This window comes from Malurus melanocephalus, unplaced genomic scaffold (assembly GCF_030028575.1).
Source record: "Malurus melanocephalus ecotype Western Australia unplaced genomic scaffold, MMel_1.1 scaffold_0, whole genome shotgun sequence".
In the NCBI taxonomy this organism is placed as follows: domain Eukaryota; kingdom Metazoa; phylum Chordata; class Aves; order Passeriformes; family Maluridae; genus Malurus; species Malurus melanocephalus.
This window is the reverse complement of record NW_026623232.1, coordinates 3,532,234-3,547,952: the sequence shown is the minus strand read 5'-3', so window position 1 is coordinate 3,547,952 and position 15,719 is coordinate 3,532,234. Positions and strand designations below refer to the sequence as shown.

At 37.0% G+C, this 15,719-nt stretch overlaps 1 protein-coding gene across 4 annotated transcripts; it reads left to right on the top strand.

Annotated features, from left to right (window-relative positions):
- Positions 1–148: 148 nt before the first annotated feature.
- On the top strand, positions 149–14,964 carry MBIP (MAP3K12 binding inhibitory protein 1). Of its 4 annotated transcripts, XM_057367431.1 has the most exons (10): positions 263–302; positions 4,014–4,191; positions 4,504–4,623; positions 6,324–6,536; positions 6,641–6,737; positions 8,175–8,240; positions 9,853–10,005; positions 11,568–11,665; positions 12,992–13,030; positions 14,012–14,964. In XM_057367431.1, exons 2-10 carry the CDS (start codon positions 4,189–4,191, stop codon positions 14,120–14,122), a joined length of 900 nt encoding a protein of 299 aa, XP_057223414.1. In that variant the 5' UTR covers positions 263–302; positions 4,014–4,188; the 3' UTR covers positions 14,123–14,964. The 4 variants fall into 4 exon arrangements, with proteins under 4 accessions (XP_057223331.1, XP_057223248.1, XP_057223497.1 ...); XM_057367348.1 differs by lacking the exon at positions 4,014–4,191 and having other exon boundaries at positions 149–302; positions 14,015–14,964; XM_057367265.1 differs by lacking the exon at positions 4,014–4,191 and having other exon boundaries at positions 149–302.
- Positions 14,965–15,719: the final 755 nt, after the last annotated feature.

Sequence of the window (15,719 nt, the reverse complement as noted above, 5' to 3'; positions counted from 1 at the left end):
GTTCGGGCTGACGCTCAGGACACCGAGCCGACAGCGCGCGCCCCCACAGCCGCCCCGGGCCCCCACTCCGTAGGAGCTCGCTATTGGCTGCCGCGCCTGTCAATCAGCGCGCGGGGCGGGGCCAGCGCTGGGCGCTCGTCATCGCTGGGCGACGCGCGGCCGCGGCCCGGTCCGGTGTCATGGCGGCGGCGGCGGCCGTGCCCAGCCCGCTCCCGGCCGGTGGCCGCGCTCCGGAGATCGACCCTGCGGCCTCCGAGGTAACGAGCAGCGCCCTGCGCTGTCTCGCCGGGCTGGCGGGGCAGGTGAGTGAGGGGCGGGCGGTGGGGAAGGTTCAGGGCGGAGCTGGCCTGGGTGCCGCGCCGGCTCACATCGTCTCTCCTCGGGGGCCCGCGCAGGGCCGGCCCTTGCTTCTCCCCGGCCTGCGGGCGCTTGTGGGCTCCAGGAATAGGGTACGGTGCTGAAAAGGACGCAAGTYTGCCACAAACAAGGGAGCTGCCTCGTTTCTGGAGGTTGTTCGCGCCCGCCTGGCTCCAGCGAGGGCCGGGGCGGCGGTGCCGGCTGCCTCTCCCTCCGGCTGGGGCAACCCCAGGGTGCGTGGCGGCTGCTGCTGCTTCTGTCCCGCAGCCGGGACCGTGCCTTTGCCTCGCAGTRACGGGACCTTGTGTGTCACTTTGTAGTTTGACGGATGATTTATTCCATGGGAAAGTGCAGTCTGCCTAATTGCTGTATCTTACCAATTAATTACTCTGAATTGAAAAGCTACTGAAAACTTACATTGCGTTAAATCAAAATAAATGATCAGGAGCTTGAAGTTAGCCCCAGCTTGATAATGACATACTGTGAAGCACTCAGTGCATCTGAGGGTCAGAAATTTTAAAGATGTTTTGCTCTGTGATACTTAAGTTGAAACACCTACTTTAGATTTAGTAATGTTCATGAATTGTGTAACAGATGTTGCAGTAGTGGTGGAAGGTCCTTATCAGGAGAACGTTTAATAACGCTAATAACGTTATTGATATAAATAATTTCTAGATTAATTMATTTTCCATTGTGGAAACATTTAGTTCTGTGAAGACAGTAAACCCACACTCTTCCTTACAAAGTTAGGAGTTTGAAGATTTGGGGCCAGATGATGACCAGTATTTGCAGGAGCTGGTGTAACCATGTATGTTTGGTATAGAAATTGCTCTTATRTGTAGAGGAGTAGCTGCTGATTGATCTGAAATTATATTTTCGTATATTTCACCTCTCATCTGTATAGAACTCTATTGTATTTGCATCTCACCTTCAATTCTGCTAATAATTGTTTCTGTTTTCAAACAAAAGACAGCTAGAATTAAGAGCTGGATAATTCAGGCACTTACTTAAGAGTCTCAATTTTCCTGTCTCTAAAGTGATTAAAAAATACCATAGCTTTTGAACAGGAGTATGGTGCTAAACAGCATGATGTTCAGACACAGCTGMTTCATAGGATGACTGAGGCAAGAAAACTATTTATTGAGGTTTAAAGGCCCCATAGTTCTTCCTGGTGAAAATTCTGAATGTAATCAATGAAGAGCTAGTGACTCTCAGTTTATCTGAGTATAAGAACAAAACTGTGAATGACAGTATTACACACATCAGTGAAAAGTTAGAGCTCTTGTGTTTATGAAAAACACAAAGGAGACTAATGAGAACGTTTCCTAAGTTCTTAACTAGGGTATTCATCATAGGTTTAATTAATTGTTTCTAAACCTACATTAAAAACTCTTTTTTTTTCTCTCTGTTTTTCTCCAAAGCTGGCTGTATAGCTAGCAGGTCACTGGGAATACCCCAGTGATTTTTAAAAATAACTGGGTGCATACAGACAATTGTAAGAGAACTATTTAGGGTTGCTACATCTCCTTGGCAGAGTTATACAGTGCAGGGTAAATTGTCTTCATTGGCGGTTGGAGTTTCTTCTTGCCATGACAACAGACTCATTTTACTGTCCACTGCAATGAACTGTAGGGATCTGGTTGCTCCATCTTAGCTGTGAAAGTCCTTTTAATTGCTCAGTCATGATCCTTTCCAGTTGTTGAGTTGCACACTTGTTGCCAGTGCTTGAGTTCTAACAGATTTACCGTGGTGTTTTACCCTCTTACTGATTCTAGCAAACTATCTTGCATTTTTGACTGAAACTGTTGATTCCCCATTTCCATTTTATAGAGTTGAGTGACCATGTGTCAGATTGCTAGCAGTTGCAGTTTGTGATTCATCATAGTAGTTTAAGTTGGATTTATGCTAGTAAGTTGGGCTGTAAGCAGGAATATTTCTGGCACAGGAATTTCTTTTACTTGAGCARTCAATTGCAGTACATGACCAAGAGGACATCTGAGAATGACAACTCTTAAAACCAGTATAACTAATCCTGAAAAGTTCTTTGAAGAGTCAAGTGACAGTGTTTTTCATAAAACAATTTCAAAGGGCAGACATTACTTTTGATCCTGTAAATTGCTGCAGAATAGACKGTGGACTTGTAATCAGACAAAGGGYTTGAAGTTATCAAAATACTGAATTTATAAATTTGTTTGTCACAGTTCTAATAAGTAGTAGAATGTGAAAGACTGAGAACTTACTCTATTGTASTAGAAACTTACTGATATAGGAGGGKTTTATTCTTTACTTCTATTTAAAATCAGTGTCTGTGAGTTAAAAATATCACTGGCCTCTAAATTATTCTGTTAGAAGTTCTCTTGCTTTTTGTACCTTGAACTACCTGGACAGGAGTTGTGCATTATGATATGAAAGCACACATTAGCTGATTATTTTGAAARAAGAGGCTTATTAGGAAATTGCAGTAGGACTTCTATTTTTTTTCATTTGGATGACTTAATCTACCTGTCAGCAGACTAATATAGCATATAGGAGAAATATATACTTCAGATKATCACAYATGCACAGTGGCTTAATTCTTAAAATAAATTTTATTCTTACCAAATTCTAAATACATTCTTGATTTTGAAACATGTTCAAGACTACTATTTCCTAGAACGTTACTTTCCTACATCCTGTGTATTTAGCTTRAGTGTTAAACAGGAATAACCATTTGTGTGAAAATATCTAAAATACATTATATAATGTATCGAGTCAGAAAGTCTCCTTTGCTATGTAATTTGGGAACTGATTCTGAATTTAACAAGGCTGATCTTTCACTAAAGAAAGGTTTAGGCTGATAGTTCTTTACAAAACTGTGTTAATCCTAGGATTTGAAACTAACWGCTTGTCACTGACAGCTTTGCCTTCAGAATGAAGGCATTCTTGTGTTCAGTTCTCAGTTTTTCCTCATACACTTTGTGGTGGCATCAGGACACAAGTGCATATGTTCTGTGTTCTTATTCTTAATATTTGATGCTGGTAGAAGTTAAATGGCTTTAGACCATGGGTTAAAGGTCACTTGTCATCTTCCTGAGGTTTCTTTTTTTCTGTTTCCACTCCCACTTTTTTTTTTTTAAATGGAAGGAGTGAGGGATGGATGTACAAGTATGCATATGAATTGGGAATTCAGTGTTGCAAGTAGAGTACCTATAGGTCYTCTTGATTTCAAACAAGAACTTTATCTGTATTTAGAATTTGGAGTATCACTTGCAGAATGTTTGGTTGGAAAAAAACCTACTTGGCTTTGGGAAGTGAAACTTCTCATTACTTTCAGATCTTTTGAAGTGCTTTAGTGTAACAAAAAGGGTGAAGTTGGGTGTGAAAGTGTGTCAGTGTATTAGAGGTTATTGACAATTAGCTTTGTCTTAGTAAGTATGTTTTTAGTTTGTAGAAGATACATAGTTTTTTTTTTTTAAATAATACTTCAAATTCATTATCTGTGTTTTATTACTTWAGGAGTTAAATATTGTGATTCCTATGGCAATTGTTAATTTCAATCCTAATACATATACAGATTTGAAAATGGGTTTGGTAGTGCTGCTGTATAATCTAGAGTTTGTTAAACCTTGAGGTTTTTTTTAATATTTATTTTTAATGCACTTATTTTTAATGTAAAGCTTCTTTTGGATTAGGAGCAAGTGAAAACAAGAATATGGCATGGTATTACATGAAGGTATGGGTCATGCAGGCATAGATAGTCTTGCAGTCTTGGAATAAATTACCTGAACTTACAGGAGACTGCTATCCTGGGTCATGTTTCTTCACGCTGGTGGTTCTAGCATCGCTTAAAAGATGGTATGAGTGATTAACATGAACAATATGCTTTCATACAATAATTAATTTAATAAAACTAAGGACTGAATTAATACAATAAAAGTATGGTGAGTTAGTTAGGAATTTTTAATTCTCTGCAAATGCTAGCTTACTTGGAATATGACAGCTGCTTGGATTTAATTAATAGTAAATCTTTTCAATGTTCTCCTCTAAAAATGGGGTGGGTCTGTATGAGACTGAGCATAATATTTGTCTTGTAAAAATCTTGTATACTCTAGTGATGCTAATGCAGGTAATATAATTTTTTATTGTGTTTATTTTACCCTGTTGAAGCTTAACCTTGGAGACGATATTGTGAAAGTTGTAATTGATTGGAGCAAGCTTCAGAGCACACCAGCGCTTCAGCCAGCATTGCTCCTTAGTGCACTTCAGCAGCATATTTTATGTTTACAGGTAAACATTTCATGGGACACATTTGACTTGACAAAAGTGATCAACAACTGAAAGTAATTATATTGCCTCARCTGTAAAATTTCAATATATTTCATATCATTATGTTGCTGTGCTCAACAAAAAAGGAATGCAAAAGTGTTAAATRCTTGGGATTCCGCTATGCTCGCTCCATAGGTACTTAGAGATTTTTGAGATTAGTGGTGGGAATAGCCACTGTAGGTGAGCAGGCTGAATAAATGCAGCCTCATTGATTTCTAGACTTGCATTGTAAATGTGATACATTTCCATCTATGGTGGGTTATAATTAAGCAATAAGACACGGCAGGTGTGTGTCATGCTATGATAATGATTCCATGCGTTGGGTGAGTTTTGAGGCTCATAGAGTGCTTTCAGTGGTTCAAGAAGTGGCATTATCCCAGCATGACACATCCTGGAGTGTCTTACTGCAATTAAATATATTTTCAGCGTAGGTTGTTTTTTTTTTTTTTAAAGAGTAATTTCTTTGACATTAATGTCTCATCTTGCCAAGTAGCCAGTCACCATTCCTGTCATTTTCTTTTAACTATTTGAAACTTTCCAACCCTGCCAAAAGTMATTTAGTTGCATGGCAGGGAGGATGAGCAGTTTGTCAGATGGTAACTGAACAGTGTTTTGACCTTGATACTTCATATGTAAAAGGTGGGGGTTTGAGTACTACTATTTTGCTTCAGCTAGTCAATGAATTATTTGAGGTACCTAGTACTGGGAGGATGAAAAAGGAATTTTCTATATTTTCTTGTCTGTAGGTAAAAGAAAGACCCTTTGTTTTCCAGACATCCACCAAATCTTTGGTGTGATGAACAGAAGGGGAAAATATGCAAGATAAAAGCATATAAAATTTGCATCCAAAATGTAAGATTGCTGCAAGTAGGAATTTGATTCCATTTCAGAAAATCTAACTGCTAAAAATCATGTTGTTTTAAAAAAGTTAAAGTAATTTATAGAGAAAATAAGCAATAAAATTCAGACTAGATGAAACTGTTAAAAATTAAAAAGAGACAGTGAGATATATATGTACTGAGATGTTGTTGTTATATTGTATGTAAGAGTTACTTCAGTAGAACAAGCATTTTTCCTGCTAATGTCAGTGCATTTTCTCATTTAATTTCATGACCTGAGTAGATAATCAACCGTGTCAAGCAAAGCATGTGTTCATGATAATGCCTATGTATTTCATGTCTGTGTTCTCTCATTCACTTGGGCAACTGCGGTTTCAAGTGGAGAATGTAGTGCTGTGGTGATAAAGTAAAGGCTTTACAGTGTAAGAGCACTGGATTTCATGTTAAGGAGGAAAAATACTAAGCCTTACTGTTCTGAGTAAGCATTTGAATGACATGTTAATTAAGTGGCATTGATGCCAGCCATCGAAGCTTTCATTTAGTTAGTAAAATGGGAGTATGGGCAGATTTTCACAGAAATTGGGGAGTTTTCCTCTACAAACCTCTGAAAAACTCAGGTCAAAAAGGTCAGAATCATGGTGTGTACAATATTTGGAACTTCTTTTTAATCTTATTATTGTGTTCTGTCAGACCCAGATGTCATAATTCCCAAAATTATTTCCATTGGTCTGGTTTGAAAACAGTAGTATTACTTGTCTTCTTGGCTTTGGGACTTTTGGGTTTTTATTTTTATAACCCTAACATGCTGTTTTCTTTATTCAGCCTCTCTTAGAAAAACTTCAGTCATTGATCAAAGAGGAAAATATAGGCCATGTTGAACCTGCAGGTAAAACAGAAAGCCAAACAAGTTTAGAGATTTATGATGCTAACAGTCAGACTGAAGAAAAATATGCAAGTTATGACTTGGGAGATCTGAAGGATGCTCATTTTAATTTTGATCCAGAAGTGGTCCAAATAAAAGCTGGAAAAGCAGAAGTAAGTGATTTATGTAAATTTTAAAACAGAAAAATGAAAGACCTTTCTAAATTTTAAATTTAAAGAATGAAGTAGATATATGCTATCATGTTTATTACCTGCAGATTGACAGGCGGATATCAGCGTTCATCGAGAGGAAACAAGCCGAGATCAATGAAAATAATGTCAGGGAATTTTGCAATGTTATTGATTGTAATCAAGGTAACTGGCTAGCCAGACTTTAATCTTCATAGCAATTTAAGTTGTATGGGTTTTTTTCTTTAATTTTTTTTTTTATTTTTCAAAAGCACTAATCTATATTTAAAACTGTAGTTTCTTTTAAGAGTAACTTTGTTTTAAAATTAAGAACTTGYATGTCCACTGCAGATGTCAGATAGGAAAACAAAGTAAGTAGTCGCTGGATGACAACATTTAGTGCATCCCATAGAGAAATATTTTTATCTATTATTGTATTAATTTTAAGAACTTCAATCTTAGATCAGATTATTTAATAGCTATTGTTCCCAGTGCTGTAACTAGGTGCTCCTCCAAAGTAAATTCAGTTGCAGTTCAGAAATGTTTTGTGAATTGAATATTCAAATTGAAGTTAGTTTAATGCTAGTTAAATTACAAAGAAGAATTTTTGATCCATTTAAATTACTAGCTGCTTGGAATAACTTTTTTTTTTGCATTGCTCACACTGTTGGTGTTTTTCATACACCAGCTAGTACAATTGGCTGTGTCTGTAACCAAGCAATCTTAAATCCATCTGGGAAACTGGTTCCCATTTACAGGATCAGTAACTGTAGCTAAATGCATCTTCAAAGTTAATTTTATGTACATAAAACTACATAAGTAGTAAGAGATATTTTCTAAGTACCTGTGAACCCACATATGCATTATCTCTGTGATGTACTTATGCTCTTAGATCAAAGCTTATTGTTCAGTAAACTTCTTAAAAAGTTTAACTGCTTGAATGTTAGTTGGAATGGAGAGGACATCTGAAGTCTAGTAGAATATGTTAGATCGTAAAATACTGTTTCCCAAAATTGTTAATTATGTACAGAATATTATTATATTGTTCAGGCATAATAAAATATGTGTAAAGCTTTGCTGTATATGAACAGAGATTTAAGTATAAACATTAGAATAAATTAAGGTGGTCCATACTATAGGTTTTTATGGTTAAGCTAATGAAAGAGGTCACATGGATCAGAATAAATGCAGGAAGGTTTAGGAAAGAATGCTCATGAATAAACTAGATCAGTCGAAAAATAAAGAAGTTTCAGAAAAGTACATAAAACCAGAACGACAGTGGCAAGCAGGAAGAAGGCTTCTGTACAGGAAGAAAGAAATAAGTTGCAGAGAAATGCAGTGAAAAGTAAGAACCAAATCATTTGGTCCTGATCCAATAAACTTCTGTACACACATGTGCATACATTTATAAGAGTCACTTATCCAATTAAAACCAATAGTTCCTTGCAAGTCTGTGAAGCTATTAATGGTCAAGTGTTTATAGAATGAATTAAGTATTTCTGATTGGTTTTATTGTTCAAGGTATTTAAATTAGATCTGTTAAAAGTCAAAGCTGGTGGTGGTTAGAATATTTTCAATTGTAAATACATAACTAGGACCTCACTTGTATCATTATTTATTTAGAAAATAGCTGTGCCAGAACAGATGCAATTTTCACACCCTATCCTGGATTTAAAAGTCATATAAAGGGTAAGCAACTCTTTTAATACCCGTTTAAGTGTCTAGATGTAACAGCACTGATGAGTTTTTGATACTAAAACTTTTTATAGAATGCTCAAAAATTCAAACTTRGCATACTGATTTTTAACTCTGGTAAATGCTTTTACATCTTCATTTATGTCTCCAGTGGTTAGGCACTAAAGACCAAAACAAAGTMGCTTACTTTCATTGTGTGAAAGGAAGTGTGCAAAAGATTATGCAGAATAGAGAAGCTGAATAATTCTTAGTTTTTCTTCTAGGGTGAAGCCACCAGTTCAGTTAAGGAACTGAGATTAAATAGAATTATCTTCTATTTTTCATAAGTTGGTTTAAGTGTATTGAAATAGAATGTAATTTTGGCACAGTGGAAGTTCTAAGACATAAATTTATAGGAAGTGACAAGCTGGGGAATGAGTTTATCACTGCACTAACTTTTGGAAAGGAATAAATAATATAGAAATTATTGTCCAACGGAAGTTGTGTATAAAATACTGCATGTTGCTCTCCAGATGTACACAAGTTACCCTATTTTAAAAACAAACAAAATACCAAAATGATAATGAAAGTAACCCTCTTTTCCATTTTTGAGAGCAATAATATTCGACTGGTTTTAGAAACCAATTAATTATTTTTAATTCTGTAATTCAGAATAATACTGCAAAGCACAAAAAGTATTGAAATGTCTGGTGAGCTAAGAGGGACATGGGGAAGTGAGATTGATTTTAGAGTCTTTCACACAGAACCTCTTTCAATAGTCACTGTTTTAAACAATATTTGTGATTTGTAACTTGGATGGTAGCRTAATACAGGGAAAAAGGGAACTTTTCACTTCAGTTCATAACTAAAATGTGAAAAATACTCAGAAAGGAATTGAAAGTAAAACCAGTRTAAATTAAAGCAAGAATGTAGCATGTGGCCTTCGTGAAGTATTGAGTAAGATGGTGTATGTGTGTGTGCACTTCAGCATCTGGAGTTATCAATATAGTCTTTAAATCTGCAGTACACTGCAGTAGTTCTATCAGGAGGACTCAAGAAATGTCTGTGATTTAAAGAAAAGTGACCAAAATCTTCTAATGAGGACATGGCTCAGCACGGGTAAAAAGGTAGTCCCAGATGCAGCTGAAGAGTCACTAAACCTTTTACTGTAATGAACTTCCTTACTGAGATTTGTGTTGGTTCTTCCAGTTGTGTACCTCCCCTCATCTTCATGTATTTGTGATGCTTCCTGTAATATTAGTTCTGSCCTCTGCGCTTTCACAAAAGCTCACACGGACAGCTGCTGCCATAGGTATCAAGGTTTCTGCTGTTTATCAGCAGCTGATGACAGATTCTTGACACTGCCATTCTACATGGATGTATAAATAATTCTTTTACTTTGCTTGTGTAAAATCCTAGGTTTTTATTAGGCTTAGTTACTTGTGAAAAAATACAGAAATGCTTTTGTTTGAACTTTTGATCTTAATGTGTGTGGAACCCTTCATATGCAAGACTTTGTGAAACTGATTTAATGTGGGTTTTCATGCTTCTGTGTTTTGATTATTTCAGTTAGATCTGCATTGCATTTCATGTGCATATATCTGAAATTTATTTTCTCTTTACCTAGTTTCTAGGGTAGTAAACACATATGGACCTCAGACTAGATCTGAAGGAATACAYGGGTCCAGTCATAAAGCCAGTGTACCCATGCATGATTGTGGAAACCAAGCTGTTGAGGAGAGATTGCAAAACATTGAAGCACACTTACGGTTACAAACAGGTTTGTATCATGCTTTAATTTTGACATTGGTTTGCCATTTTATACTACAGTTGTCATTACAGTGGTGAAACTGGGCAAGCCTGTAAAAACTGGTTCTGTAAAAACAGTGGATAGAGCCACTGAAGGGTTTGGTCACCCCAAGTACAATCATATAGTGTTTAGGGTTTTATGCCCAAAATGGAACTCAGGTTTATGCCCTATTTGAGATGCTGAGTTAGTAAAAATATACTTTATGTGGTGGCAAATAAGAGAGAGGCACATCAGAACAAGATTTAAAATAATATGGAATATCTGGAGGTGGGGATCTCCATAGCCCCTGGAGTCCTGCCTTGACCCAATGAATGGGAAAAGCTGGGTTTAGGACTTCAGACTGCTTCATAGACAACTTGTGGGCTGGGGATAGAATCAACACAAAGGATGAGCTCGTCCCTTTACATAAGAGAAAGCAATATTAAGAGKGAGAGGTTAGCCAATTTAATTAGCAGATGCTGAGCAATGAGTAGAAGGAGGGACCCTACCTGCAAAATTGTTTCTTTGAAGGGACAAAACAGACRAATGGAAGAAAACCCCACCAAAACTCCACATTAGTGCCTATTTTGGTAGTTTGTGGAATAGAATTGTCTTGTCTAATAGACTCAGAAATAAAAGGAAATGGGTGACAAAAAGTAAAAGCTTGCTAAGGTCTTATTTGTTGATATGGTTCAGAGCCAGACTATCATTTTAATTGCAATAGCCAGTACTTAGTTGTGATAAACAGTTACTTCATATAGTTATTTCATTATAGAATATTATGGAGTGCAAATGAGATGCTTGCTAAGGCTGGTCTCTTGTTCAGTTCTATTTTTACTTGGGGAAACAAGGCCAAGCTGCTGTGGTATAGATGAAAACAGCAAATGGCTTGAGGTGGGATTTTTTTGTTGCTGTTGTTGTGGTGTGTGTGTGGGTTTTGTTGTGGGATTTTTTTTTGTGAGGGTGGGTCTTGGGGGAGCTTGGGGCTTTTTTTTTTAATTTATTTTTGTTTGGTCATTTTTTATTTTTTTTTTCAGAGCTCTATTACTCTGTTGAACACATGCATTCCTTACTCCTCCCATCTGTGGTCAGGCAAATGCTGTTCTTTGTCAAGCACAATTCATAATTGTCCTCTAACCTCTGATGCTCAGTGGAGATTGTTCTGAAAGATACCTGTCTTAGCTATCAAAGCTGGATTCATGAGCCATCCCATCTGCTCTCTCCTATTGCTGGTGTCAGTTTTGAAGTGGTAACCTTTCATGTTCAACCAATATTGTAGGAGTGATCATTAGTTGTTTCAGGGACCTTATCAGACATACTTCAGCCAGCTTCATGAAGTTGTCCTACTGCCTTCATTGACTGCACTGGCTTATCAGTCAGGTTTTACCTGTATCATATTAATTATGCTTCCTTTTTATTGTCCCATCCATTTATTTTGTTTCAGCTACTGGTTGATAGCTAATCTTGAAGAATTCATGTTAACTCAGTCTTGAGTTAAATAAGTTATTCAAGTGCTTTTCCTGATTTCTTTGCATTTGTACTGATGTATTTAGGTGGTCCAGTACCAAGAGACATTTATCAAAGAATTAAGAAGCTTGAAGATAAAATCCTTGAGCTGGAAGGACTGTCTCCTGAATATTTTCAATCTGTAGTAAGAAATTTTCTCACCTTCTTTTGGCATACCTAAATGCATTTTGGGTCATTTGTGCTTAAATCTTTGATGTACAGAGGTAAAATTAAGAGTCAGAGGGCAGACACTTTTAATAAATAACTCTGGCTTGATGTAGTGGTTATATTACATGTGGACCATCTAATCAAGTTCATATTCATATCTGCCTAATTTCTCACTCAAAAGGAAATAGTATATGTTGGGGGGGGGGGAATTGCTGCCACCCAAGCTTAACTAATTTGTAAGAAATGTGTCAAAGGGATTGTGTTCCTGTCCCCTGCCTTAAAATCAGAAGTGTTTCTTATGTCAAGAAAATTGACTAAAATTTTGATTTTTGATACAAATCATTAATGGCTTAGAACAGCTGAAATCATTTGGGCTTCTGTACATGATCCAAATGCTAACAATATGTGAATAACTTCCAGAAGCATGAGAGAGTAAACCCTTTAAAAATTGCTTCATGTGATTCTGTGACTTGKTTTTTTTGTTTCTGGTTTTCAGGCAGAGCTCTGTCTCTTTCTGAATAGTACACCTTAACCATCACTCACCACAGGGTATTAGGATAAAGAGAATGTTAGTTGTTACTACATCAGGCTCTACTTGACTGTAGAAATTTCTTTTCTGTTATCATGCTCTTCTTTTCCCATGTAACAGTTAGAAGGTCCCTTTTACTGTTGACTGCATTTTAATTTGTGTTTTCTCCCTTGAGACTAGCAAAGAAGAATCAGTAATTAAAAATCAATAGAAAGACTACACATTTTTGTTAAATTTTTTTTATTTGTGTTGGAGACCAGTAAAGTTCATTGTTTCTGAGGCTGTTCCATTACYTGGCTAAAAACCAGAAGTTAAAACATACACTTTCATAAGCTGAAACTTCTATTGAAAGTGCTTTAGGATCTCTAGAATGAGGATCAGGGAAGAAAAGGGTAATGGTGGCAATAGTAATGTCGTGCAGTAATTAGCACATTTTATCCAAAGTTTTGCATAAATATTGGTGCGGTACAGGCAAATTTTAGGGAGAAAAATATTGACAGTTTCAAAAGCTCAATTCTGTCTGAAGGAAGCTTCAGTTAAATTGGTAGCTGTTGACTGCCAAATGTGGAGAAGCTTCAACAGCTTCTGACTGCTCTCCAGTAGTATTTCTCATGATCCAAAGTACTTAATTATAAAAGAGATTTCTTTAATCCATGTAATGGCAGTCAGTGTTATTTCTATACTTTAAAGACTCTTGACAACATTGTTACAGAATTATTTGTGGTCCTCTGTCAATGCAACATTAAGTCTGTTTTGATTATGTCTTTTCTTCAGAGTTGTTCTGGCAAGAGGAGAAAGGTTCAATCTCCCCATGTAAGTGCTATTAACTCTTGTTCGTCTTAAGTTTAGGATGTTTTGAGTGAAAAGTAAGCAGAAGTTCTACAAAGCAAGTATCTAAGTTCTCAGAAATAGCTGCATCAGTACTGGATAGTTTRCCAAAGAAAGAGAGAAGGAGACAGAAAGCTAAAGGATGTTGCAATGAAATGAGTCTTCTGAGAATCTGTACTAGGGCAAGTTAGTGTTTTCACCAGTTAGAAGGATGATAGAATAAAATCTGTAATGATGTTAATCAAGCTCAGAGTAACAAGCAATTTCTGCATTCTGATCAGCCGTCTACTAACATCACCTGGTTTTGTTTTGGTTTAGTGGTTTTTGTTGATTTAAAAATTATTTTTCAATTTGCTTTATTGGTTTATGAAAAAAAAAGTAGAAATAGCTGGCTTGGCTGGAACCTTGTCTGCTCCTAGCCATCACTCTTGGAGACAGATGGACTGGGGAGAATACTTGGAATGGGATGTGGGCTATCTGAGACTTGAGGAAATAGTGTTGTTTACATGAGGAAAAAAAAGTCCTGCATAGGGTGAAGTATTTTTATAAAAAAGGGTGATGACCAGTTTTGTAAGAAGACCAATTGTCAGGTTAAGTGGCACAGGAAAGAGCTTGATGTTGGGCAATAGGGGAAAAAAACCCCTTCAGCTGTAAACACAAGTTCTGAAAAAATGTGGGTAGTCTAGTGTTTTAACATGAAGGGATTTCTTAGGGTTTTTTATAGGGAGGCTAAACAAGTGTCTAACAGAAGTAGCATGAATATATTGATCCGTGACTAGGCCTCTCTGTTTCTTGCAAGTTTATACTCTTTTAAATTTGAATAGGCCAAGACTAGATTCASACAATTCTGCAGAAGTCGTTCTATCACTTAGTGCAATATGCAGTGACCTCAAGTATCAAGTGATAAACCACTTCTCTAGCAATTACAAAATGTAAATGATAGTGATTTTTATTTTGTTCTTTTAGCAGAGCTATTCATTGGCTGAACTTGATGAAAAGATCAATGCTATAAAACAGGCATTACTGAGGAAAACAAAAGAAAGCAAGTCCAAGGAGGCTGAGCAGCTTCTTCGATAAGTGTTTTCAGAATTCTCATCGTGCTTTACACATGCCTAAACCAGAGACCTGAGTAGTGTTCRTCAGAGACGACTAGTAATGAAGACAAGCAATCATGTAAGCTGCTTTGGATGATCTTGAAAGCTTTCTTTCAAAGTAACTTGTTTAAAAGTGATCTTACTAATGAAATAGTTACTTTAAAATGAAGAATGTTTCAGGAGTGTCATTCTAATAATCCATTTCCTTCTGTTATAAAGGAGGATTGTGTCATTTGTATGTGAAAAGTCTTAACCTGCACACAAAAGCTGTATCTCACATGTAATTCTTGATGACTAAGTATTCAAAAGGACTACCTTTTGAATACAGTTCACGTAAGTAGTTTGTATAGACTTGTGAAATAAATACTTTCTCAGAAGCAAACTGACTTGGGAAAAAAATTACCAAAACTTTGCACAATGCATGCTTACCTGTGGGTTTTTTCTGTATTTGTCACTGTTTTTACAGCTGTTAGAAATGCAGCAAACTGCATTTCTGTGTGACAGGTGATTATGGAAATCCTATATATGTAAATAAAAACAACTGTTCTTCACTTTCTCAGTGTCTTGTAGGAATTCAAATTTCATAATCTGCTAACAAACAATGTATTCTGAAAACCAAGCCGRGGAGATTTTGAGGAGCATGCCAGCAAGGCACCACATGCATATGCCTTCCATATGCATGCTTACGTGACTTTTGAAGCATGAATGCCAGCTGTGTAGCTTAATTAAAAGTCAGACCTTTGACCACAGAGTGAAGTGTGATTTTTGTTGTGACTTTTTGTTTGGTTTTGTTTATTTGTTTTTTAATAAACCATTTTCTATTTATACAAATTCTTCTATTTACTGTCTGTCGTTATTCCCATTTAGAAGAAATGTAGCTGTTGCAGAAATTTTATGTGAACTGCTCTGCTCACAGCAGAGTGACTCTTGTTRATGTCCCTGTATCAGCCTCTGTTACAGGTGTTATGCACAGTACTTACTGGGCACAGCCTTTGAAGAATAGATGGTGTTTTGTGTGACCTCATCTTTTTATCTAGAATACCATTTGTTATAGCTACTGCATCTAGTGTTTCTCTTGAGGTGAACCAGCAGAGTTGAGAGATAAACTGCTTGAGCTCTTGTCCTGGCTCCAGGAAGGATAACAGTATGATAGTAACCTCTCAGGTGTGTGGTGTCCCTCCAGGAAGAGGTCCGAGTGCCGTCATTGTTGAAAATCCTAACAGCAAGTTTTATGAGGGGTATTTTGGTGAACCAGCACAGTGAGCTGCAGCTTTTTTACTTGAAGTAGATAAGCCTTACTTCTTTTTTCTCTTCTTGGTCCTTTGGCCCAGGAGCCATAGCTCGAAAGAGTACATTGTGGGTATAGCTGCCACACCATACACTTCAAACAGTACCAAGAGTGGCAGGAGGTGGCTCTTACCAGGCGAGGAGGAATGGCCAAAGGGGTTTAGCTTTTACAAAGCAGTAGACTCCACTCATGTGCATCATGTACTGTACATGATCATGTCGATCAGCTGGTTGTCCTGTTCCTTTCAGCATTCCTTGTTGCTACTGAAGGGATTGAGGAAAGCACCGCCTTT